This window comes from Drosophila bipectinata, chromosome XR, assembly GCF_030179905.1.
Source record: "Drosophila bipectinata strain 14024-0381.07 chromosome XR, DbipHiC1v2, whole genome shotgun sequence".
Classification (NCBI taxonomy): domain Eukaryota; kingdom Metazoa; phylum Arthropoda; class Insecta; order Diptera; family Drosophilidae; genus Drosophila; species Drosophila bipectinata.
Genome location: NC_091735.1, coordinates 19983749 through 20009457, shown reverse-complemented (window position 1 = coordinate 20009457; position 25709 = coordinate 19983749). Strand labels below are relative to the sequence as shown.

At 35.1% G+C, this 25709-nt stretch overlaps 6 protein-coding genes and 2 long non-coding RNA genes across 11 annotated transcripts; 3 read left to right on the top strand and 5 right to left on the bottom strand.

Annotated features, from left to right (window-relative positions):
- Nucleotides 1-456: 456 nt before the first annotated feature.
- Inx5 (Innexin 5) lies at nucleotides 457-3250 on the bottom strand. 2 transcript variants are annotated; one of them, XM_017232608.3, is made up of 2 exons: nucleotides 2122-3250; nucleotides 457-1433 (listed from the first exon to the last, which is right to left on the bottom strand). In XM_017232608.3, the coding sequence occupies exons 1-2, from the start codon at nucleotides 2863-2865 to the stop codon at nucleotides 909-911; spliced, it is 1269 nt and encodes a 422-aa protein (XP_017088097.1). In that variant the 5' UTR covers nucleotides 2866-3250; the 3' UTR covers nucleotides 457-908. The 2 variants fall into 2 exon arrangements, with proteins under 2 accessions (XP_017088097.1, XP_017088098.1); XM_017232609.3 differs by having other exon boundaries at nucleotides 1255-1433; nucleotides 2159-3250.
- Nucleotides 3251-3656: 406 nt separating this feature from the next.
- LOC138925532 (uncharacterized) lies at nucleotides 3657-7102 on the bottom strand. The gene is made up of 2 exons (XR_011441766.1): nucleotides 6820-7102; nucleotides 3657-3897 (listed from the first exon to the last, which is right to left on the bottom strand). It is a non-coding gene; the product is annotated as an uncharacterized lncRNA (long non-coding RNA).
- A 4907-nt stretch (nucleotides 7103-12009) lies between these two features.
- Nucleotides 12010-12348, top strand: LOC108119419 (protein Diedel-like). Its single transcript, XM_017232602.2, has one exon. It carries the CDS (start codon nucleotides 12010-12012, stop codon nucleotides 12346-12348), a length of 339 nt encoding a protein of 112 aa, XP_017088091.1.
- A 586-nt stretch (nucleotides 12349-12934) lies between these two features.
- LOC108119424 (uncharacterized) lies at nucleotides 12935-14573 on the bottom strand. 2 transcript variants are annotated; one of them, XM_070276408.1, is made up of 3 exons: nucleotides 14120-14573; nucleotides 13455-13531; nucleotides 12935-13395 (listed from the first exon to the last, which is right to left on the bottom strand). In XM_070276408.1, exon 1 carries the CDS (start codon nucleotides 14484-14486, stop codon nucleotides 14172-14174), a length of 315 nt encoding a protein of 104 aa, XP_070132509.1. In that variant the 5' UTR covers nucleotides 14487-14573; the 3' UTR covers nucleotides 12935-13395; nucleotides 13455-13531; nucleotides 14120-14171. The 2 variants fall into 2 exon arrangements, with proteins under 2 accessions (XP_070132509.1, XP_017088095.2); XM_017232606.3 differs by having other exon boundaries at nucleotides 12935-13531.
- A 2237-nt stretch (nucleotides 14574-16810) lies between these two features.
- Nucleotides 16811-17149, top strand: LOC122321899 (protein Diedel-like). The gene has a single exon (XM_043212953.1). It carries the CDS (start codon nucleotides 16811-16813, stop codon nucleotides 17147-17149), a length of 339 nt encoding a protein of 112 aa, XP_043068888.1.
- Nucleotides 17150-17735: 586 nt separating this feature from the next.
- Nucleotides 17736-19369, bottom strand: LOC122321945 (uncharacterized). Of its 2 annotated transcripts, XM_070276407.1 has the most exons (3): nucleotides 18921-19369; nucleotides 18256-18332; nucleotides 17736-18196 (listed from the first exon to the last, which is right to left on the bottom strand). In XM_070276407.1, exon 1 carries the CDS (start codon nucleotides 19285-19287, stop codon nucleotides 18973-18975), a length of 315 nt encoding a protein of 104 aa, XP_070132508.1. In that variant the 5' UTR covers nucleotides 19288-19369; the 3' UTR covers nucleotides 17736-18196; nucleotides 18256-18332; nucleotides 18921-18972. The 2 variants fall into 2 exon arrangements, with proteins under 2 accessions (XP_070132508.1, XP_070132507.1); XM_070276406.1 differs by having other exon boundaries at nucleotides 17736-18332.
- A 623-nt stretch (nucleotides 19370-19992) lies between these two features.
- On the top strand, nucleotides 19993-21603 carry LOC108119426 (uncharacterized). The gene is made up of 4 exons (XR_001772990.3): nucleotides 19993-20081; nucleotides 20143-20341; nucleotides 20400-20715; nucleotides 20776-21603. It is a non-coding gene; the product is annotated as an uncharacterized lncRNA (long non-coding RNA).
- A 723-nt stretch (nucleotides 21604-22326) lies between these two features.
- LOC108119436 (uncharacterized protein F54F2.9) lies at nucleotides 22327-24569 on the bottom strand. Its single transcript, XM_017232622.3, has 3 exons — nucleotides 23635-24569; nucleotides 23366-23573; nucleotides 22327-23298 (listed from the first exon to the last, which is right to left on the bottom strand). Exons 1-3 carry the CDS (start codon nucleotides 24312-24314, stop codon nucleotides 22573-22575), a joined length of 1614 nt encoding a protein of 537 aa, XP_017088111.2. The 5' UTR covers nucleotides 24315-24569; the 3' UTR covers nucleotides 22327-22572.
- Nucleotides 24570-25709: the final 1140 nt, after the last annotated feature.

Sequence of the window (25709 nt, the reverse complement as noted above, 5' to 3'; positions counted from 1 at the left end):
TCTTAAAACGTTATATTTTTTTGTTGTGTAAAAAACAATAGATAAAGAAAATGTTGTAGACATGTGAGCAAAAATCATATGTCAGAGAAATTTGATTGTTATCAAGGGGAATTCTTTTTTAACAGCAGTCATTATAAAATAATATAACATAACGTCTTAACCTAGAACCAGTTAAGATTTTAAGGATATCCCCCAATGCAATGTTTCCTGTTTTTAGTATTTTTGCCTTTTTGTAAAAAATTTGATTAATTCAAAAATAAACAATAAACAACTTAAAAAGCCTTTAAAGCACCTCTTTACCTTTCAAGTGGGTTTTACAAGCATGAGTCATTCAACTTTCCAAGAGATACAACACACCTTTGTTGAATGAAAGTCCTCACAATCACAATCAGTCTATCAGACACTATCTCTTGGCTTTTGTTTTTGGGAATAATCACAAAGTTAAAGCACACTCTATTTTGATTTCAGAATAATTTAATTTTTATGCTATAAATACAATAGATTTTACAGACTTTTGTAATTATTTTAAGTTAGGCACTGGGATATATAAAATTAAAATGAGATCTTCACAATTAATTAAGTCTCTCTTACTACCAAACTGAATATTTCACAAATATCATTTGTAATCTCACAGCATAAGAATTTTTGATATAATCCTTTTTTTGTTCGAGCTTACTGGAGAAACAAATAAAATCGTTTGGGGAAAAAAGTAGAGAGAGAAATATATATATGTATATATCCACAGGTACATGAATCAAAAAAAGAAAGTGAAGAAACGACGGCGACGTCAGCTAAGAGTTTGATCCCTCCTAGTGGAGGTGCGACTCCTGATTCCGGCGATACTACAACTCTCCTTTTACTTATCCTGTTCATGCTTCAAGTCCTTTTTCCCAAAGGATATACAAATTCTAGACTTGGCTCTCGACAATACTGCTCGACGAGGAGGTTCGCAACTCGCACAACTCCTGCATCAGGTCCTGGAACAGCATCGGATTCACATTCACACTGACCTTCATCAGCAGGAACCAGTCCCCAATCGTCAGATCCCTCAGCGCCCTCTGCACATGCCGCTTCTTCATGAACCTCAACTGGCTTCGGATCATCTGTTCCCGTAAGGTCTTACTGATAATCATCACCAGGCGACACACCAAGTTCAGACCGGACATCAGGGCCATGAGCAGAAACCAGGCCCACAGGAACACGAAGATCTTCTCATTCAAAATGTTCAACGGCAGGATGCAGAGGTTGTCCATGATATTGGCCGTTCCGCTGGCCCCGAACTTCAGGACCTCGCACTTGGCAATCTTGGGAAAAACACTGGAGGAGACACGGTTCCAACGATCCCAGTCGTAGAACGGAATCGTGGCCAAGGCGTACAGGTACTTGGTCCAGAATCCGTTCAGAAACACATCCAGTACGAAAATGTTGAGTATCTGTGGTTGGGGAAGTTGGTGAACAATTTATTGATAATGTTGGTTTGAAAATAGCCTTATTAAACGCATTATTTTAGGGGTATCCTGTTTGGGATGTATTGGTATAAAGATGTGCAAATATGTGTTGTTGAAGAATATAAGCAAAATGCAGTCTTGATATTTTAAAAGAGTGATTTCCTTTGAATTTCCTTTATTGCTGGTGAACTTTTGTAATTAATAGTGTTGTTGAATGATGTAATATTGTAGAATATTCGTGAAAAATGTTTCATTAAACTACTGAAAATAAATATTATTTACTATACAAATATTAATACTAACTGTTATTTATATATGTTAATTCAAAAATGCTTTTTAATTCTCTTTAATAAAGGAGAGTTTGTTGTTGAAAGGTGTCGTGGAATCTTATATGTAAGTAATGCCTTTTTAAAAGCTAAATATAAATTAATTGATTGGTAATATTTGAGTTAACTAATCTCTATCCTATTTGGCTTCCAATCCTGTTGGAATCTGTTGTGGCAAGTGTTGTTGAAACCAACAGTTAAGCTGTTCTTGAAATTTCTAAACTGCAACTATGAACTGAATCATAATGTATCTGTATTATCCTAGTCTCTTAAATAATTGATGAACTGTGTTGTCAAAACTTATTTTTGGCACTAGTTTCTTCAAACTTATGCTGGGTCCTACTCACACTGATGAAGCAGTTGAGGACCTCGCAGAACACGTACTTGGCCATGTAACAAAAGTGCATGTCCTCATAGTCGGTGGTGAAGTACTTGACCAGGAGCCGCAGCCGGGTGTTGTAGGTCTCCTCCGAGAGCAGGGCCTCCCCGACCTCCGAGCAGAGCTGCTTCAGGCGCTGACCCTCCCACACCTTCCACAGGCATGAGGGGAAGTAGAAGACGAACGACTGGAAGAGCAGCAGGATGATGACCCACTGGTAGTAGCGCAGGTATTCTCGCTGTGTCTGACCCCGGATCTCGGGACCTACGCCCTCGGCAATGGACATGGCCCGGGCATAGGCCTCGTTGTAGTCCGACAAGCGCCGCAGATTGTATATCGCCCGCGACCTGAATCTCGTCCTAGACCGGGCAGGGGTCTGGGCGGCAGAGCCGGAGGAGGAGGAGGAGGAAGTCACGGCTTCAGACTCTGGACTTTCTGGCGGCTTCGGCAACTGCAGCTGCTTTTCACTGTAGTTGTCCAGCTTGAGGATGTAGGTGCCCATGGTCCAGCAGTACGACTGGATATACTCAATATTCTTCTCCTCGCTGATGCACTGAATGGGATCGCCGAAATACTGGCGAGCGGATAGGAGCAGGGAGCAGGTCAACAGGATGACCACGGTGCACTTGGAGTGAATGGTGAAGACGGGGTCATAGATTCGGATCGACTTGAATTGCAAATATTTGGACAACGGCTTCACCGCCGAATACATTTCTTCTGCCTCCGGGAAGAGTTCCTCGAGGACAGCTTCCAATTCTTCCCGGTTGCAACTGGTCTATGGATTTTTTGTCTCCTCTGGATAATAATATGAATGCCCTCCTTCCTGTTTTCTTTTCTATTACTGTAGAAGTTCCTATTCCTGATCAACTTGTGAGCACTCGACTGACTGGAATGCAAAAACAGGCTTGGATACGGGTATGGTGAGGATTGCCGCCGGCCTAGGATGGTAGTAGCCAGTTCACAGTTCAGATCGTCGCTCGGCTTTACATATTTTTTTGTCCGTGCCGTCATTATTACCTACTTTGCTTTTTTCCCCATTTCTCTCCGAAAATCCGTAATTTTTTTGACGAAATCGAAATGAAGTGTCACTCCTGTCATTCAAAACACAAATAACATTTAAATACTAAAGACACTCAATAAAAGCTTTGAGAAATTAACGCAAAGTTAGTGGCAACAGTGGAAAAAATATCATTAAAGTTCTATCTATTTTGTATTAATAGGTACTATATAGTTACTATAATAAATCATGAAAAAATTAAAACAAAAAGCATGCATATTGATCTTAAAACTTCAAGAGAGGTATGCTTATTAAAAAAAAATGTATTTTTATTTATATTATTATAAATAAATATCGGAAACTATTAAAAAAGTTCTAACATAAATGATAAAGTGTAAATTACCTATGTATGTATATCGTGTAAGCATACAAAAATATATCAAAGCCCAGTAAGTCTTTTGAAAAAGTAGAGCCTATTTTTAGGCTTTTCTTAAAAACACCAAAAGTTCTTTTTACATTTTTCGTTTATTGATAGATTTATGCTTCATTTCTTATAGTTTTTATTTATTACAAAGATCGTTAGTTTTTTTTAGCTATAATTCTCATGATTCATGGCTTCAGCCTTGGCTCTCTGAATTCTTCATTCTTCAATGATATTTTTGTAGTTTTTTGGGGCCAAAGCTCCATTTGTTCGCCGTTTGCCGTTCATCGTTAGTCCAAGTTCAGGAATCCAATTATCGAGGGTATCTGCAATTAGACAAGGTGTAGACACAGGTGTAATTACCATAAATCAGATTTATATACCATCCGGCGACCTTCAAGGTTCAAATAACTTGGTGTCACCTTTTTTTTAAATTACAAAAAATTAATGACAAATAAAGAGGCGACAAAAAAACAAACACAATAGGTCGTTCAGCAAAAATTGGACTATAAAATAGAGCTTTGTAAAATATGGTAGCTTTAGATGATGAAAAAATAATATGGGTCATGTTCTTAATTTACGTTAAGATATTGTAGGTTTCTCATAGTTGGGATCTCATAGGATATAAGGGTTTCTAATTCACCAGAATAACTTATTCATTAAAATCTTTATTATTCATTAAAAAGCTAAGTTTCTGTCTTAACGCTCTTATTACTATAAAATCAAACCCTAATTTAAAATCAACTAACCACTTAGGCAAACTCTGACACCTTCAATATCCGAAAAAAAAGATCATAACATCAAAAAACAAACTGAAGATGAAAAATAAATAAAAACCAGGTGCTCCCTGAACTTGACCTCCAAGTTAGTGCTGTTTTTTTTCGGTACAACAACCTACAATAACAATTTAATGCCAACAATAAAAAATACAAATCACGTCACGATCTGTGGTTTGTATTTTTTTTTATTGTTTGTTATTATTATTATTTTGTTTATTTTTGTGTTTGTCTTTTTTTTTTTTTGGTAAGACACCAAATTGAGCGTTAAAAGCTTCTCGTTTGGGTTTCTTATTGTAATTTCAATAATTAATAATTTATTTCGTTTTTTTTCCCAATGAGTTGGCAGAAATATATATATTTTTTTCTTTGCTTTTGAAATATGCGGAAGTGTTGAGATACTCAAGTACCTTTAAAATACTTTTGAGGAAGATCACCAAGGCTTGAGTTGGATTTGTGTTTTGGTTTTTAAAGTTTAAAGAAAAAGTCTCTTTTTAGATAAAAAAAATAGATCTATATTTTAGTATTAAAATGAATATTTTGAGTCTATTTCTAGATCCATAATCTTTTTTACTAACTTGTTGCTTATTTTTTAACCTAGCCCCTTAAAAACTTTTACGTAAGATAGTAGAGCGCAAAGGCACAAAGATACTTAGATATATAGATACAAAGATATTCAGATACTAAGTACTTTTTGGCAGGCAAAAGAGGCAATGTCCCACAAAGGCAGTCACAGATACAGTTCCCCTAAGCATATGAAGTATCTTGTGGATACAGAAACATTAGAGACAATTGTTTATTATTTAGCGAGAATGGCAGGAGGCGGTCGACCTAACTAAGCCCATATTTCAATGTTTTTGGCCAACAGCTACTGGTTTCGAAATCTCCCCCAAAAAAACTTGACCAGGTGTTTGCCATTATTTTTGGCCAAGAAAGTGAAAGATTTTTGGATAAATTAAAGGCTGGACATATCAGAGATCAGTGGACCTTAATTAAAGCCAAAGTTATAAAGCCAATTAGTGGGCTACAAAAAATTGGATGCATACGCTAATAAATAATAAATAATAAGTGATAAGCTAATTGGTAACACACTTTTGTTAAAAACTAGAAATCATAGAAATATAATAAAGTCTAAGACACAAAATATACCCTCTAAATCCAATTTCAAATATTGTTAAAAATTTAATCAATGCAAAACCAACATTTTTGTTTTAAATTCAAGGTGCAGTTTTATAGTTTTTGCGGAGAGAGAGGTCGAAATCACCTTGACTAACATTTTATCCACAAACAGCAGTATATTTGTAACCTTTTTCAGTTCAGTTACACCAGTTTATATTTGTTTTTATAATTATATGGAGAGCAGATCAATTAGCAAACCCATTTAAAAATGTGGTAAACCAAAAAGTAATACATATAAACGTGTTTGAAGCCCTTTTTGTTGCCAACAACTGGTTTTTCTTTGGCCTGAAACTTAACTTCCGTGCCAACAATTTGATTTATAGATTTTTATTTCCCCATTTTTGTTGCTGTTTTTAGTGTTAAGACTTAAACAAAAAGTCTCAACCACAAAACCTTGACCATGCCCTAGAAGCTCAGTTTTTTCTTTGAAGATTTAACTTTTCAAATTGAATAATTAGCAATCCGACAGATCAATGCTAAATTTGAAACTTTGTTTGGTTTTTCTGCCTTATATTGGATGCTCTGGCTGGGTTTATTAGCGAAATTCCGCTAAAATCTATCTATATTATAGATTCTATAATATAGAAGGCTTCAATGACAACAAAAATGGGACAAAGAATTTCCTGGAAATAATGGAGATTATTTTAAAAATGATCACAACAGGCAGAAATTTCTTGATTATAGAAACAAGAATTTCATTTTGTTTTTATATTTATCAAACAACAAATAAACAACTTCCATTAAGCAGCTTTCTGAATATTTTTTTTTCGATAACTAGTAACTTGATTTTAGGGTTAAAACAAACAATTAAAACAATAAATGTTATGCATAACAAAAATTCAAAAAAATATACAGAATTTTTAATATCTCCTTTCTACAATCGAAATATAAAGGATAAACAGCCAAATAATTCTTATAAATAGTCACAAGACAACCCATCATATTTTATATCCTAAAAACTCTTTAAAATTGCTTACAAAAATTTTGGGAAAATATTTCATAGCATTAGAATTTTTACATTTGTACATATCACTATTTAAATTTAAAACAATTAAAGAATTTGTATTCTTGAAACAAACTTTAAAAGTACAAATAATTCATATTATCCTACCCATGTCGCTAAAAATCATTTATTTTTCATCTAAAAGTCTTAAAACCAAAAAGAGACTCAAAAACTTAATTTCAAAAATGTTCTAACAAACTTTATGATTTCTTATAATACTTATACATAATTAAAAATATTTTTTTTTGGTTTTAAAGCCGTCTAAAAATATACTTTGTCTACCCACTCACCTTGGTGATAAAATCATCCTCCTGTTGTTCTTGGGGTGGAGCCATGTTGTTTTTGGTTTTGTGTGTTTGGGATGTTGGGACTCTTTAGCTTTTAATTACAAATAATTATGATCTGCACTAACAGTCCATAAATTGTCATTTCTTATGGTTTTGGTGAAAAACTCGCAAACTCGAAAAAAAAAGAATAATTTAAAAAAAAGGGTGGGAGTTCGCGCTTGATCGGGCCAATATTAGCGATAGAGTCGAGAGAGAGGTTTAAGCCAAGTTGACCGCCTCGTTTGGCGCTCCGGTTGCTACTGAATCAGACTTTATAAATATCGGATATAGACGCCAAGAGTCGCGGCCAAGACGCGAGCAAAACGCGCGCAAACGAGGAGGGGAGGGAAAAGCGGTGGTTTTGGCCATAAAACTGGTTCTGGGGGTTCTCGGGGAGTTCTCAGCTCTAAACCAAGAGTCACAGCCAAGAATCAGATGGCGTATACATTGACTCGGGTCTTGGATCTGACAATATGACTAAAAAAAAAACCACCTGTGGCTCCTCTGACGTCACATGAACTTGCGGCTTGAACTTTAAGTTGAAGGTTGCGACTAAAACAGCGTTTGAAAAGCGAAATTAAATGGAAATTGAAAGGAAATCAAATGACAAATCAAGCATCTATATAATGGTTAATTTTTAATACACATGCAAGCACATAAATACATATACATATGTATTTGTTGTTATTTATAGCCTTATGTGTAACTGCAACTGGCGCGCGTCTAAAGTCGCCCTTGAAACGCCAGCAAACGGCCCAGTCGCGACTTTAGCCGCTCGAAATTGTTTTTTCACTTTTATTGCTATTAATTTTGTACTTTTCACTGCACACACGGTCTTAATTATTAGTTTGGTCTTAAGTTTTTTAGTTTCTTTTAATTTGTGCGGCTTAGACTGGTCTGGCTGGTTGGCTTATAATGTTTGGTTTTTACGACTTTAATCAGAGTCTCTTTAATCATAAAAAGATACGCATTTTCATAAAGTTTCTGGTTCTAAGCAATTAACAAAAAAAAGCTTTTAAGATGGTTTCATTTATTTATCTTTGATTAATTAAAATTCTTTAACTCTATGGATTTTTAGACATCAAGCTCATCAAGATTTTTATACATCTTGGGAATTATTATTATTGGTATTGTTTGGTAATTTTTTTTAATTTGCAATTATTTGCTTATTATTATTTTGTTTTTGTAACTTAAAATAATTCATAATTATTAAAAACCATATGTAATTATTTATATCTGATGATACATTTTCCTATGTTATTCATTACATTTTTCATTTAGAAAAAAAAAAAACAGAAATAAGCTAACTTCTGATTTGAAACCACAACCATACAAATAATTAAAACAGTTGATATATTTTCTTACGTTTATTTATGATTCTATGATTTAATTAATACCAGAATTTCATAACCAAATTAGACGTATGACTGCAAATTTTTCTATAACAAGTAATCCAGATTTAGCAGCGCCTTGGAAATTGAGAATTTAGTTGACTAAAACTGAACATCGAAATCCGACATTCGACTATATATGTAGAGTCTTGTGCTAAGTCTTGAAAAACTAAGCAAGTCTTGAGATTTCTAGTTCAAATCGAGTTTTAAGTTCATTGCAAACCCGGTTGTGACCAAAAGTATGGACTTTGATGAAAAAATAGAATCAAAACCGTCATTGAGAGTAGCAGTCACAATCCAATAACTCTCATATGTAAGACAGCTGTAATTAAAGGCGCAAATCGATCCAAGGTTGTCCAGGCCGGGGTCCGTCTCAGAAAAGTGCGATTTAAATCCGACGGAATCCGCAGTTCAATCAGCCATCAAAATAAACAATTTTTTTTTAAGATTTTCACCATCGAGCTGTCACATAAACATAACATCAGAAGCACACAATTTTGAATTCCTCGCGACAACTTCAACTTGGGAGGAAGGTATTCTCTATAATTGTTAAAAAATTGGAAAGCCAATTAGTAAAAAATTGTTTCAGTATTACATTTTGCATTTGACCTAAGATAACTTAAGACTATCTCATAATTACAGTCAAGTAACTAATAACTGTTCAGATGTGCTAGAACTCTAATTGAAGTGCTTGTTTTTTATAGATTCAATTAGAAACTTATTATCTAGTTTGGCCTTTAACTTTAATTAATTACGTATTATCAAAACTAAAGACGCTTCAAGATAACAAACCATAGTAGTGTCTTCTTGAATTCAGTGCGAATCCATTGAAATTTTTTATTTTTTGAAATGTCTGCTAAATCTTGTATTTCCCAAAATTGGCTTTGCAAAGATAACATTGTCCCTATAGAGAATGTCCCTATGGATATATTACATCTTATTTTAACAATTTTTTAACGTCCATGAACGTTTTTTTGGAAATATTTTGAACTAATTTATATATTATATAAGATTATATTAGCTTTCAAATATTGTTCAGCTTTTAATTAGAATAAAGAAAATAATTATTTTATATTACGCAAAATCAGTACTCACCTATTAAATACACTTTTTTTAAGCTATGTTCTCTTTGGCGAAAAATATATTTCTATAGATCACTGGGCGCCTTGAATGTCTCGCTTCTAAATCCAAACGCCACGGTTTGTTCGCCCACCGACATTTCTTGGATTAGCTTGGCTCGAAGATTAACCTTTGCCCGCTGTTCCTTCAAGTCGACGAGTTGCTGATCGTGATGCTTCTGGTGAGCTTCCTTCTCCATCTTCAGTTCAGGCAGCTCCTCGTCAATGGTGCGGTTCTGGTTGAAAATTTTTGAGCGATTATTCGCCCGATTAATCGCAACCGTCTTGCGAACTTTATCCCTTAGGGTATTGGATTCCATTCTAGTAATTTTTCAAATGTGATGTTTTCAGCTGGATAGTATTTTGTTGAATGAGGTTTCTGTCAAACTTCATATGCAATGTCCATATTTCATTTTGATTCGAATGTTATGGCCAATGTGATCCCTAATTTTATAAAACACTGAAACAAAAAAGAGGTTCTTGAACTTTAATACATACGAATTAAGTAGAATTTTGTCCCTGAAAACTACGTTAAAGCTTTCTGAGTATTTAATTAAATTAAAATATATTTAAATTTAACTATGTATTTCAAGATACAATATTTTATATTTATAAATAATATTTCTAAATATAAAGAATATTATTCAACACAATAGTTTTATACAACAATATTTTACAAATTTAATAAATATTGTGATAAAAGATTAATATGGGAATTTTAAAAAATATATATAGAAATCGTTTGAGGTATGCCGCTCAAGGACCGGAAGAAAATTTTCAAAGATAAAGACATCGGTGCGGAAGCCATACACACCATACACCACACCAAGCTCACTTTTCAAAGGTATACAATAAAAAAAAATTTACAAACATTCCATAAAAAATTCGGACTTGAGATTTCTATGCAGAATTGCAGGAAATTAATATAGAAATCTTTTAAGGGGCTCTACTTACGGATCGCATGAAAATTGTTACACTGCCGCTCAACTGAATAGGCTCACATCCGCTTGCACTTTCAAGATTTGTTCATCACATATTGATCGTAGGCATGTTTTTTTAAATACATTTAAACTTAAAATTTTTATTAATCAGTGTGTGCTAGTAAAGAACCCTTTGCTAATTACCATTTCTTTACATATTCTGCTTTGCTATTGCTTCTGCTAATTTCTGTGAAATTTTTTGGTTCATCTGACGAGGTTCAGCTAAAAGATTTTTTGTTTGCAATTATACTTGGCGGCTTAGTGACACATTTTTTATGCAAATTTTAAAATTCATATATTTTTTTTAAATTCATTGAAAAATGGGACCCGGAAAACAATTATCCGATTTTGAAAGCGGCCAAATTGAAACCTATCGTGAAAGTGGTCTTAGCCATCGCAAAATCATCTAAAACGACTGCTCTTTGCGGGCAAGAACATGAGCTGGACGAGCAATGGCAGAAAGTAGTTTTTTCCGACGAAAAAAAAATTAATTTGGACGCCCCCGATGGATACAAATATAACTATCACGATCTTCGAGAGGAAAAGCATTTCCTGAGCCATCGCCATAGCTGTGAAGGAGGCGTAATGGCTTGGAGGTCGGTATCAGTCTTTGGCACTTGCGACCTGCAATTTGTTACTTCCAACATCAGCGCAGAAACTTAAAAATCTATAATTCAGAATGCGTTTCCTTATTACTCCATCATTTTTCACGTTATTAAATGGAATTACTAGCAAGATAACGCTCCCATTAATACAGCTAGGGTGGTAAAATAATGGATTAAGGCTCAAAATGTAGACTTGCTCGAATGGCCCCCGTATTCACCTGACCTTAATATAATGAAAAACGTATGGGGTATGGTATATGAAGGAGGCAGGCAGTTTTATAGCAAAACAACATGAGTTGCGGCAATTAAAATGGCCTGGACAACAATTTCGCTGCAAATACTACAAAATTATTAAACTTATTAAAATTTATATTAGAAATGTACTTAAGTATAAGCCAAGAGCCAAAAATTTTTTAAGTTACTTAAATAATTTGCGTTTTTTTAGGTTGAACCTATTCAGATGAACGAAAAAAAATCATTAATATTGTTAAGGTTTCAAAAGTAAACATAAATAAGGAACAAATAAAATGTTTTTGAAAAAACTTCTTCAGATTTTAATTTTAATATGATTTAAGAATTAAAGAAAAAAAAAATTATGTAAATCGAAAAACTGGATTAGAAATTAAAGATAAATTTCTACCTATAAGATCATGAACTTATTCAGTGAGCGGCAGTGTATGTATATCGCAAACATCGGATATAGTTGGTCGATCTTTATGGGAATATAATAATGAGACTGCCCAGTGCTAAGACGATTTTCATAGATTTTTTTAGCGAAAATGTTTAGAAAGCTCTTTTGTTACTTAATTAAAATTTAAATATTTATGATTTACTATCTCTTCCGTCGTTGTTTCTCTCAAATGGGCGACATGTGGTTTAAAATGACTTCAATTAGTGCTGTGACTTACTCAACAATGACAAACTCAGCTCTCGACCGATAAGATATATATATTTGCTATCTTACAGCTTTAATTATTTATTTACTAATGGTGATAACTTTTTTATATAAAAAGGCTTTAGAACCTGACCATGGATCACAGTTAACAGTTAACACTTCACCATGCGAGTATCCGTAGTAACCGCCCTCATCCTTTCCACCTGCATCCTGGCCTGGATCGACAGCTCTGAGGCAGTCTGCTGCAGAATCAAAGGCCATCTGAAGTATAGGATCGATGGTGGCCAATGCGGAGCAGTCGGTGGCCGAAACGTCAAAGGCGGATGCTCCGTCACCATTTGCAACAACGGGCAAGCTCTGGTGGGCAAATGGTGCGGCCGTGGATCTTGCAACATCTTCGGCTGTGCCTGCAAAGGCGGCTGCCTCGATGGGAACTTCGCTATTGACTTTGTCAAGAACAATCCCGAATACAAGATCGAAGTCACTTCCGCTGTTTATAAATAATACACTATTAAGTCTACACACTTGTTCTTTAAAAAAATTAATAAAATTAAATACAATAGTATGGTGATAAAAGATTTACATGGGTATTTTTAAAGAAATTATATAGAAATCGTTTCAGGTATTCGTTTCTGCTCAAAGATCGGCTGAGGGAGCGACATCTGTTGAAAAGGATACCATAAGAAAAAGCTAACGTTTTGCCCAGATTTGATAGGAAATCGATAATATATTTCGGAAAAGAATCGGACGAAAATTGCTATAGATATACATAGTTATCGGGCCATCGGTACCTAACAGGTGATTAGATAACTTTTTAAGGGGTAACCATAAAAGATAATTGACAAAAATTCTTAAAATTATGCTGTAATTAAATTTAAATGCAAATTTGTAGAAAATCAATGTGGAAATCGTTTAAAGTATTCTACTTAACCATCGGGTACAAATTGACAATTATATAGACAACGCCGTGGGCCATAATGGGCTCTACCTCATTTATCAAAAGGATCCCATGAGAAATGTTGACAAAAAAACAGAAGTCAGCTACCTTCTTATTTCAAACCACAACCATAAAAATAATTAAAACTATGGATATATTTTCTTACGTTTATTTATAATTTTGTTTATCCTTTTTTAATTAATACCTGAATTTCATAAAATAATTTTATAACCAAATAAGACGTATGTCGCCAACTTTTCCGATAAAAGTAATCCAGATTTGGCAGCGCCTTGCAAATTAAGAATTTAGTTGAATAAAACTGAACATCGAAATCCGACATTCGAGTATGTAGAGTCTTGTGCTAAGTCTTGAACAAAGTCTTGAAAAATTAAGCAAGTCTTGAGATTTCTAGTTCAACTCGAGTCTGAAGTTCATTGCAAACCCGGTTGTGACCAAAAGTATGGACTTTGATGAAAAAATAGAATCAAAACCGTCATTGAGAGTAGCAGTCACAGTCCAATAACTCTCATATGTAAGACAGCTGTAATTAAAGGCGCAAATCGATCCAAGGTTGTCCAGACCGGGGTCCGTCTCAGAAAAGTGCGATTTAAATCCTACGGAATCCGCAGTTCAATCAGCCATCAAAATAAACAATTTTTTTTAAGATTTTTACCATCACATAAACATAACATCAGAAGCGCACAATTTTGAATTCCTCGCGACAACTTCAACTTGGGAGGAAGGTATTCTCTATAATTGTTAAAAAAAAAATCAGTTTCAAAATATTTAATAGATTAGATTGGAAAGCCAATTAGTAAAAAATTGTTTCAGTATTACATTTTACATTTAACCTAAGATAACTTAAGACTATCTCATAACTACAGTCAAGTAACTAATAACTGTTCAGATGTGTTAGAACTCTAATTGAAGTGCTTGTTTTTTATAGATTCAATTAGAAACTTATTATCTAGTTTGGCCTTTAACTTTAATTAATTACGTATTATCAAAACTAAGGACGCTTCAAGATAACAAACCATAGTAGTGTCTTCTTGAATTCAGTGCGAATCCATTGAATTTTTTTATTTTTTGAAATGATTGCTAAATTTTGTATTTCCCAAAATTTGCTTTGCAAAGAAAACATTGTCTCTATAGAGAATGTCTCTATGGAGATATTCACATCTTATTTTAACAATTTTTTAACGTCCATGAACGTTTTTTTGGAAATATTTTGAACTTATTTATATATTATATAAGATTATATTAGCTTTCAAATATTGTTCAGCTTTTAATATGTATAAAGAAAATAATTATTTTATATTACGCAAAATCAGTACTCACCTATTAAATACACTTATTTTAAGTTATGTTCTCTTTGGCAAAAAATATATTTCTATAGAGAAGGTGAATCATGCATTTCTAGATCACTGGGCGCCTTGAATGTCTCGCTTCTAAATCCAAACGCCACGGTTTGTTCGCTCACCGGTATTGCTTGGATTAGCTTGGCTCGAAGATTAACCTTTGCCCGCTGTTCCTTCAAATCGAGGAGTCGCTGATCGTGATGCTTCTGGTGAGCGTCCTCCTCCATCTTCAGTTCAGGCAGCTCCTCGTCAATGGTGCGGTTCTGGTTGAAAATTTTTGAGCGATTATTCGCCCGATTAATCGCAACCGTCTTGCGAACTTTATCCCTTAGGGTATTGGATTCCATTCTAGTAATTTTTCAAATGTGATGTTTTCAGCTGGATAGTATTTTGTTGAATGAGGTTTCTGTCAAACTTCATATGCAATGTCCATATTTCATTTTGATTCGAATGTTATGGCCAATGTGATCCCTAATTTTATAAAACACTGAAACAAAAAAGAGGTTCTTGAACTTTAATACATACGAATTAAGTAGAATTTTGTCCCTGAAAACTACGTTAAAGCTTTCTGAGTATTTAATTAAATTAAAATATATTTAAATTTAACTATGTATTTCAAGATACAATATTTTATATTTATAAATAATATTTCTAAATATAAAGAATATTATTCAACACAATAGTTTTATACAACAATATTTTACAAATTTAATAAATATTGTGATAAAAGATTAATATGGGAATTTTAAAAAATATATATAGAAATCGTTTGAGGTATGCCGCTCAAGGACCGGAAGAAAATTTTCAAAGATAAAGACATCGGTGCGGAAGCCATACACACCATACACCACACCAAGCTCACTTTTCAAAGGTATACAATAAAAAAAAATTTACAAACATTCCATAAAAAATTCGGACTTGAGATTTCTATGCAGAATTGCAGGAAATTAATATAGAAATCTTTTAAGGGGCTCTACTTACGGATCGCATGAAAATTGTTACACTGCCGCTCAACTGAATAGGCTCACATCCGCTTGCACTTTCAAGATTTGTTCATCACATATTGATCGTAGGCATGTTTTTTTAAATACATTTAAACTTAAAATTTTTATTAATCAGTGTGTGCTAGTAAAGAACCCTTTGCTAATTACCATTTCTTTACATATTCTGCTTTGCTATTGCTTCTGCTAATTTCTGTGAAATTTTTTGGTTCATCTGACGAGGTTCAGCTAAAAGATTTTTTGTTTGCAATTATACTTGGCGGCTTAGTGACACATTTTTTATGCAAATTTTAAAATTCATATATTTTTTTTAAATTCATTGAAAAATGGGACCCGGAAAACAATTATCCGATTTTGAAAGCGGCCAAATTGAAACCTATCGTGAAAGTGGTCTTAGCCATCGCAAAATCATCTAAAACGACTGCTCTTTGCGGGCAAGAACATGAGCTGGACGAGCAATGGCAGAAAGTAGTTTTTTCCGACGAAAAAAAAATTAATTTGGACGCCCCCGATGGATACAAATATAACTATCACGATCTTCGAGAGGAAAAGCATTTCCTGAGCCATCGCCATAGCTGTGAAGGAGGCGTAATGGCTTGGAGGTCGGTATCAGTCTTTGGCACTTGCGACCTGCAATTTGTTACTTCCAACATCAGCGCAGAAACTTAAAAATCTATAATTCAGAATGCGTTTCCTTATTACTCCATCATTTTTCACGTTATTAAATGGAATTACTAGCAAGATAACGCTCCCATTAATACAGCTAGGGTGGTAAAATAATGGATTAAGGCTCAAAATGTAGACTTGCTCGAATGGCCCCCGTATTCACCTGACCTTAATATAATGAAAAACGTATGGGGTATGGTATATGAAGGAGGCAGGCAGTTTTATAGCAAAACAACATGAGTTGCGGCAATTAAAATGGCCTGGACAACAATTTCGCTGCAAATACTACAAAATTATTAAACTTATTAAAATTTATATTAGAAATGTACTTAAGTATAAGCCAAGAGCCAAAAATTTTTTAAGTTACTTAAATAATTTGCGTTTTTTTAGGTTGAACCTATTCAGATGAACGAAAAAAATCATTAATATTGTTAAGGTTTCAAAAGTAAACATAAATAAGGAACAAATAAAATGTTTTTGAAAAAACTTCTTCAGATTTTAATTTTAATATGATTTAAGAATTAAAGAAAAAAAAAATTATGTAAATCGAAAAACTGGATTAGAAATTAAAGATAAATTTCTACCTATAAGATCATGAACTTATTCAGTGAGCGGCAGTGTATGTATATCGCAAACATCGGATATAGTTGGTCGATCTTTATGGGAATATAATAATGAGACTGCCCAGTGCTAAGACGATTTTCATAGATTTTTTTAGCGAAAATGTTTAGAAAGCTCTTTTGTTACTTAATTAAAATTTAAATATTTATGATTTACTATCTCTTCCGTCGTTGTTTCTCTCAAATGGGCGACATGTGGTTTAAAATGACTTCAATTAGTGCTGTGACTTACTCAACAATGACAAACTCAGCTCTCGACCGATAAGATATATATATTTGCTATCTTACAGCTTTAATTATTTATTTACTAATGGTGATAACTTTTTTATATAAAAAGGCTTTAGAACCTGACCATGGATCACAGTTAACAGTTAACACTTCACCATGCGAGTATCCGTAGTAACCGCCCTCATCCTTTCCACCTGCATCCTGGCCTGGATCGACAGCTCTGAGGCAGTCTGCTGCAGAATCAAAGGCCATCTGAAGTATAGGATCGATGGTGGCCAATGCGGAGCAGTCGGTGGCCGAAACGTCAAAGGCGGATGCTCCGTCACCATTTGCAACAACGGGCAAGCTCTGGTGGGCAAATGGTGCGGCCGTGGATCTTGCAACATCTTCGGCTGTGCCTGCAAAGGCGGCTGCCTCGATGGGAACTTCGCTATTGACTTTGTCAAGAACAATCCCGAATACAAGATCGAAGTCACTTCCGCTGTTTATAAATAATACACTATTAAGTCTACACACTTGTTCTTTAAAAAAATTAATAAAATTAAATACAATAGTATGGTGATAAAAGATTTACATGGGTATTTTTAAAGAAATTATATAGAAATCGTTTCAGGTATTCGTTTCTGCTCAAAGATCGGCTGAGGGAGCGACATCTGTTGAAAAGGATACCATAAGAAAAAGCTAACGTTTTGCCCAGATTTGATAGGAAATCGATAATATATTTCGGAAAAGAATCGGACGAAAATTGCTATAGATATACATAGTTATCGGGCCATCGGTACCTAACAGGTGATTAGATAACTTTTTAAGGGGTAACCATAAAAGATAATTGACAAAAATTCTTAAAATTATGCTGTAATTAAATTTAAATGCAAATTTGTAGAAAATCAATGTGGAAATCGTTTAAAGTATTCTACTTAACCATCGGGTACAAATTGACAATTATATAGACAACGCCGTGGGCCATAATGGGCTCTACCTCATTTATCAAAAGGATCCCATGAGAAATGTTGACAAAAAAACAGAAGTCAGCTACCTTCTTATTTCAAACCACAACCATAAAAATAATTAAAACTATGGATATATTTTCTTACGTTTATTTATAATTTTGTTTATCCTTTTTTAATTAATACCTGAATTTCATAAAATAATTTTATAACCAAATAAGACGTATGTCGCCAACTTTTCCGATAAAAGTAATCCAGATTTGGCAGCGCCTTGCAAATTAAGAATTTAGTTGAATAAAACTGAACATCGAAATCCGACATTCGAGTATGTAGAGTCTTGTGCTAAGTCTTGAACAAAGTCTTGAAAAATTAAGCAAGTCTTGAGATTTCTAGTTCAACTCGAGTCTGAAGTTCATTGCAAACCCGGTTGTGACCAAAAGTATGGACTTTGATGAAAAAATAGAATCAAAACCGTCATTGAGAGTAGCAGTCACAGTCCAATAACTCTCATATGTAAGACAGCTGTAATTAAAGGCGCAAATCGATCCAAGGTTGTCCAGACCGGGGTCCGTCTCAGAAAAGTGCGATTTAAATCCTACGGAATCCGCAGTTCAATCAGCCATCAAAATAAACAATTTTTTTTAAGATTTTTACCATCACATAAACATAACATCAGAAGCGCACAATTTTGAATTCCTCGCGACAACTTCAACTTGGGAGGAAGGTATTCTCTATAATTGTTAAAAAAAAAATCAGTTTCAAAATATTTAATAGATTAGATTGGAAAGCCAATTAGTAAAAAATTGTTTCAGTATTACATTTTACATTTAACCTAAGATAACTTAAGACTATCTCATAACTACAGTCAAGTAACTAATAACTGTTCAGATGTGTTAGAACTCTAATTGAAGTGCTTGTTTTTTATAGATTCAATTAGAAACTTATTATCTAGTTTGGCCTTTAACTTTAATTAATTACGTATTATCAAAACTAAGGACGCTTCAAGATAACAAACCATAGTAGTGTCTTCTTGAATTCAGTGCGAATCCATTGAATTTTTTTATTTTTTGAAATGATTGCTAAATTTTGTATTTCCCAAAATTTGCTTTGCAAAGAAAACATTGTCTTTATAGAGAATGTCTCTATGGAGATATTCACATCTTATTTTAACAATTTTTTAACGTCCATGAACGTTTTTTTGGAAATATTTTGAACTTATTTATATATTATATAAGATTATATTAGCTTTCAAATATTGTTCAGCTTTTAATATGTATAAAGAAAATAATTATTTTATATTACGCAAAATCAGTACTCACCTATTAAATACACTTATTTTAAGTTATGTTCTCTTTGGCAAAAAATATATTTCTATAGAGAAGGTGAATCATGCATTTCTAGATCACTGGGCGCCTTGAATGTCTCGCTTCTAAATCCAAACGCCACGGTTTGTTCGCTCACCGGTATTGCTTGGATTAGCTTGGCTCGAAGATTAACCTTTGCCCGCTGTTCCTTCAAATCGAGGAGTCGCTGATCGTGATGCTTCTGGTGAGCGTCCTCCTCCATCTTCAGTTCAGGCAGCTCCTCGTCAATGGTGCGGTTCTGGTTGAAAATTTTTGAGCGATTATTCGCCCGATTAATCGCAACCGTCTTGCGAACTTTATCCCTTAGGGTATTGGATTCCATTCTAGTAATTTTTCAAATGTGATGTTTTCAGCTGGATAGTATTTTGTTGAATGAGGTTTCTGTCAAACTTCATATGCAATGTCCATATTTCATTTTGATTCGAATGTTATGGCCAATGTGATCCCTAATTTTATAAAACATATATCCCTTATTTTTAAAAAACAGGTTCTTGAACTACGAATATGAATTACGTAGTTTCTTCCTGAAAACTGCTTTAAAGATGAGTATTAATTTAAATTCAAATATATATATTTTACTATTTCAAGATACAATATTATACACTTTTAAATAGTATTTATATTTATAAATAATATAAGTCTACATACTAGTTCTATACAACAATATTTTAAAAATTCAATAAATTTTGAAGAATTTTAAAGAAATAGGTAATAGATAGCACTATAATATAAAAATAATTTATTGCATATTCATAAATATACATATATGTATGTATAGCCTTAATATATTCCAAAAAGAAGAAGCTAAGAACATAAGCCAGGTCTTGTTGCTAATCAACTCTCTCTAATCTCTAATAACCTTTGACATCCCTTCCGTACGAATTCTGTCTGTGGAATATTTTAGATTCTCTACATGTGTGGGAATTTCCAAATTCATTATCTGAAACTGTAAAGCGCAAGCTCATGGCCCAGGATGGCTTTAAAAAGCCGGAGCTCTAAGACTCGCAGCATCAGTTGAAATATTACCAGAGACTCTTTCAGTAGAAAGTTCATTTAAAAAAAAAAATACAAGATGATCCTTCCGTGACCCTCATTTCTCCTTCAAAGGCGGAAGAAGTAAGTAATAGACTCTTTGAGTATTTTATTTTGAAAAGTAATTTAAATTAAATTTCCACAGTCATGCTATCTCTTCGAAGACCAGGAAGATGAGTGAAGGATGCCCAGCTCTTAAAGTGCAAGACAGACATCTCGGAACTTTAGAAACTATTTTCAGACTTACAGAGCGAGGATCTCAAACAATATGCCCATATATCAAAGTGCCAACAGGATAATTCAGAATTAGTGAAATCGAATTTGGAAGTGCAAAATAAATATAAGTAAGTGCTGAATCAACTTATGGATGAAAAAATTAAATATGCACAGTTGCAATCAAAGCATCTGGACGTTGGCAATCTAAAAATTCTCATAAATCAAAAAAATATGGAAATCGAGCTACTTAAAGATCTACTTAAAGAGCTACTTAAAGAAAATTCAGTTCCGCGAAAACATCGATATGTTGGGAAAAATAGTAAAGATTGAAGGAATGGATCAAAATAATCAAACAAAATCGAGTAATAAAACATAGGTGTTCTTTATTATTCGATTTTGTTTGATTATTTTCATCCATTCCTCCAATCTTTACTATTTTTCCCAACTTATCGATGTTTTCGGACGAAAACCAATCAGACGACGTTGAAAACAGGAACCATAGGTAAGTCTGCAGAACACAACAATTTGCAAAATAAAACTAAAAATTTTTCTGTTTTTCCAGATACTTGTCCAGAAAGCTAAGATGATACCGACGTCCTCCGCGAAATCCAGCTTCCAGGCTCAGACCCGTTTAAAGTATCTTGGATCTGGATGGTTGAATTTATATAGAAAACAAATCGGAGGATTCGGAGATTTAAAAACTGATGGTACAAAGGACTAATGGATTATTGGACTCGATTGCACCGTCTGACCAGTGAAGGAACACTGCATGAGGCCTAAGCAGGGCTCCAATTTTTCCACCTTCGATCGAGATGAGGATGGAGTTCCTGATCGTAATTCGGCGAAGGAAGGGGGCTTTGGCTGGTGGTTCCTAGTACTAGATGTTTATTTTATTTTGGGTTTTCCTTTTGTTTCATCTTCAACTGGACATTTCTAAAATAACTAACTAATACTCGAAATAATTTTTAAATTCTATTTTTTCATTGCTGGATCTATTAGCTTCAAAAAGACTGCCATTATTTTGCTTTATTTTTATTTATTTTGCACTTCCAAATTCGATTCCACCAATTCCGAATAATCCTGTTGGCATTTTGATATATCGGCATATTTTTTGAGATCCACGCTCTGTAAGTCTGAAAATCGTTTCTGAAGTTCCGAGAAGTCTGTCTTGCACTTTAGGAGCTGGGCATCCTTCATGTACATCCGAAGAGTAGATTGAAAAAAGCAAACAACATTTTAAAACCTACTTGGAAAATGAAACATTTTTAGAAAATATAAATATTATAAATATGTAATTATAGTAAATGTAATTATTTTAATTTTAAAATTATAAAGACGATCATAAACTGTAAACTGTATATTTTTTAAATTTTGAATAAATTTTTCAATTTACTATAAAACGTTTGTGGTCGGAAACTAAAATTTTAAATTTCAGACATTTCAGGATCAGCCCCAACGGACCCTTTGAAAAATAAACAATCGACTCCGGTTTATTTGTGGGAAGTGACTTAAGGGGGGGTACACGATAACTGGTCATTGGAATCATCTGAAGTGAAAAAGTCAAATTGCATTATCTAAAGGATAAGATTTTTCATGTAACGCTGTTGAGTTTTTAAGGCACTTGGAAGTCAAAAACCCCGATTTTCTCCTAAAACCTCGAGACATTTGCGTTCAGTTAAAACATATTTACATATATCGAAAAAATCGGATATAGTTTTCAAATCCTTAAGAGAATATCATGGTAAAATAAATTTATTACAATAAAAAATCTACAAAAAAAAGATTCCTATCTTCAAAAACACCAAAGTTATTATTTTTATTTTTAATAAATACCATTTCCGATCGTTAAGTTATACGGCAGCTATAGGATATAGTAAGCCGATCCCTATGAAATTTGGTATGCCGTATTATTTCGACAGACAGATAGACGGACACTCTCATATCATCTCAGGAGGTGATCCTGATCAAGAATAGGGGTCGGAGATGTCTCCTTCACTGCGTTGCACATCTTTGACCAAAATTATAATACCCTCTGCAAGGGTATAAAAATATAATTATGCAGTCTGTTATACAATTTAAAAATTAAGCCAAACCCGAAAAGCCATTTGGACCATTTACTTTCACAATTCACGTTTACTTAGACCTGAAATCAGAAGACATTTAGAGGTATACAAAATACAAGTATGTACAAAATATATAGTAGTAGCGCTACGGGAAGGGATCAAGAGGATCAATCGTCAACAGGATCGTGGTAAGAGAGTTTTTAATGTTAAATATTAATTTAAAAAAAATTCAATTACACCTAAGTTTGAGCCACGCGAGGAGAAGACCGAGATCATCGGGTTTCCAGTTGAATTGACTAACTGATCTCGTACTGATATGCATCGTCAGAGTCCTCGCCACTGGACAGATCTCGTTTCCTTCGTCGCTGCTCGCGCTTGCTCAGCTTCTTGGACGCTGGCGCTGGTGCTGATGCCGCAGCGGGATCTTCTGCAGGAGCCACCTGCTCCTCGGTCTCCAACTCGGCCTCTTCGACTTCGGCCGGGTCTGGCGACTCCTGAGCCTCCTCCGGCTCTTGGGCCTCCTCCTCGGCCCGCTTCTGAGTCTTGACAAGCTCGCAGAGATACTTGTAGCGCACCAGGCACTCCTCCTTGGTCTTCTCCGGCACACTATTAGCTATTTTCTGCCAGCGATCTCCGCCGGCTGTCTTTCGGTATTTAACGATTGCTGCTTCCAAAGCCCGTTGCTGCTCCTGGGTCCAATTGGTCTCCGGAATGAGCATGCTCTTCTCCCCACCGGCAGCCATGACAGTGGTTGCTGCTGCCGCAGTCTTCTTGACCTTCTCCTTGCGCTGCGCCTGCTGCGATTCCTGAACAAGAGTCTCGGCCACACTGTCCGACTGTCCGGGTATGCGATAGCCGTTCTCCTTCATTTTGGCAGCCATGAAGGTTACCTCCTGGATGCTGCGGTTCATTGACTCGGCAATGGTGTTCCAACGACTGCCGGCACCACCGGGATACTTCTTCACCAAACGGATTAGCTCGGTCAGATCCTCATCGGTCCAGAAACCGCCGCTCACAGTGCTCTGCATGATTAAAAATTGTTGTGGTTAGTTGGTTGTGGGATTTTGTGCGGTAGACCTTAGTGGTTACCTTCTGAGAGGCAGGACGCACTGCATCGTCGTCGGTTAGTTCGCGCGCCTGGATCTGTGAGTAGCCACGCAACTCCTCCTCAGTCTTTTCTGGGGCCTTGGAGTTCTGTTTACGCTTACGAAGGTTTTCCTTGTGCTCTTTCCGAAGACGAACCTGCTCCTCGGCCTCGCGTTCCAGCTCTTCCTGGCGGCGAGCAGCTTCCAGTTCCCTAAAAAACAAACCAAATTTTAAAGAAAACATTTTTTTGGAAAAAACACATCAGCACTTACTGTCTACGCTTCTCGAGAGCTAGATCCTTAAGCTCATTGGCCTTGCTGAAGCCATTCTTGATGGTGCGGGGCAGGTTCCACAAAGCCAACGGAATCTGGACCGGCAGAGTATTTAGCAGCGAGGGCATTGGAATCTCACTAAGTATAACGTCCATGTCAATGTTCTTGTTCTTCTTCTGTAGCTTCTTCAGCTTGGTGCCAAACACCTGCTCGGCGGTGTACTTCTTCTCCAGATAGGCGGCCCAGGCGAACAGGTACTGGCCCACGGTGGTGATCAGGAATAGGATGAAAGCGCCCTCGTACAGGCCGATCTTCCTCATCCGACGGTAGTAGTATAGGGCGGACTTCCAGTTGGGCATGCCCTCCTTCAGCACCCGGTCGTATTTCTCGCGCTTGGACGGATCCTTGAGGACTTCGTAGATAGAGACTAGGTTTCGGAACTGGATGTTGGCATCCTCGGCAGAGTTCTTATCCGGATGCAGGACAATTGAGAGGGTACGGAAGGCGCGCTTGACCTCCGCTCCCGTGGCCGTTTGATTAATACCCATGAACTCGTAGAAGTTGCGATTCACCTCCTCCACCAGGTCGAAGATCTCCAGCTCCTCCGAGTGCCAGGCGGAGGCTGGACCGCCCTGGAGCAGCAGGACGGCCAGGAGAATGCTCCATGCAGTTAGTCGCATAGCTGTCCGGCCAAGATACCAATCAAAATCCGATCCAAGTCCAAAAGAAATTAATGCGGCTGACCCACGCACGCACACACGCACACACTCACAGACGCTGGACACGGGGGCGCACACGGACGGGCAACGTCAGCAGTCACAATGTGACCGTATTTTGCAAGTGGCGCCCAGTCTGCAGCCCTGAATTTTTAAAATTATCTTTAAATTAGACTTTCAGTTCTTGTTCTTAATAATATTTGTGTATTAACATAAATAGACTTTTGACAACGGGAAGGGTATATTCAAATAAAGTGTTTTAAGCTTCATGAGGTGTATATTTTGTTTACTATTTTCCGATTATTGTTGTCTACAAATTTAATGAAAAAAAAGTTTTTAAATAAAAAAAAACTTGTTTGTCTTTAAAGAAATTTTAGAACTGTAACAGGATTTGTTTCTTTTAAATGCTACAAACCTTTTTTATGGTTTTAAAACAAAAATATCGATATACATCGATAGTATGAAAGACATCCAGTGCTGCCATCCCAGTTCCATTTTCGAAAAAATGTTAATACCTTCCATTAATTACACTTATTTAGTTTATAGTGGCAACCTATATAACATAAGACAAAATATTTTTGTAATTTTTGGCTATTTTAATAATAATCTTTTTGCAAAATATATTTAAAATCATATGCATGCAATGCATTTCATTGCAGTCATAGGTTTGCTGCTATAGCCTAGTACTGAGTTGACGAAAATCCGCTCTTGAAATTCCGCTTGCGAAATTGCACTTTATTCGGCTGCCGAGGTAGTGTGACCAAAACAATGAAGAAATAAGGTAATACTGAACAGCTGTTGTTTGTAAACAAAAAACAAATAAGCAAAAATGAATTCAAAACGATTGGATGTTGGTGTTTTGTTTATGTATTTCGCCGCTAAGGAGCTGATTAAGAAATAGAAAACTGGGTCAAAATCAAAATCCAAATCAATCACAAATCATTTCAATGCCATTTTATGGCATTAAAATGCCCCTTCGGGACGGCCAAATAAATCTTCCCCAATTTCCTGGATGGAAGTAACTTAATACAAAAAAAAAAAAAAAAAAATGCCCCTTGTGGGTCAAATCTCATATTATGGGCTTCGTCTTGACCGCAGAAATTCATTTTAATTTGTCCTGGCGCGTCGAAAATGTTTCGGGCCGACTATTTTTTTGTTTGGTCAATTGACCCTCCATGTCACACCTATAAAAATAAATTGAAATATTTATTTTAACACCCCGAGAGCAGCTGTTTATTTTTTTTGATCCGGCAACACTGTTAAAATCGATAACAAAAATTTTCGTCAACTCAGTACCCGCAAAAACTAGCAGGCAAAAATTTCTTCTTCTTTCCTTTTTTACACCGTTTTTTTTATATG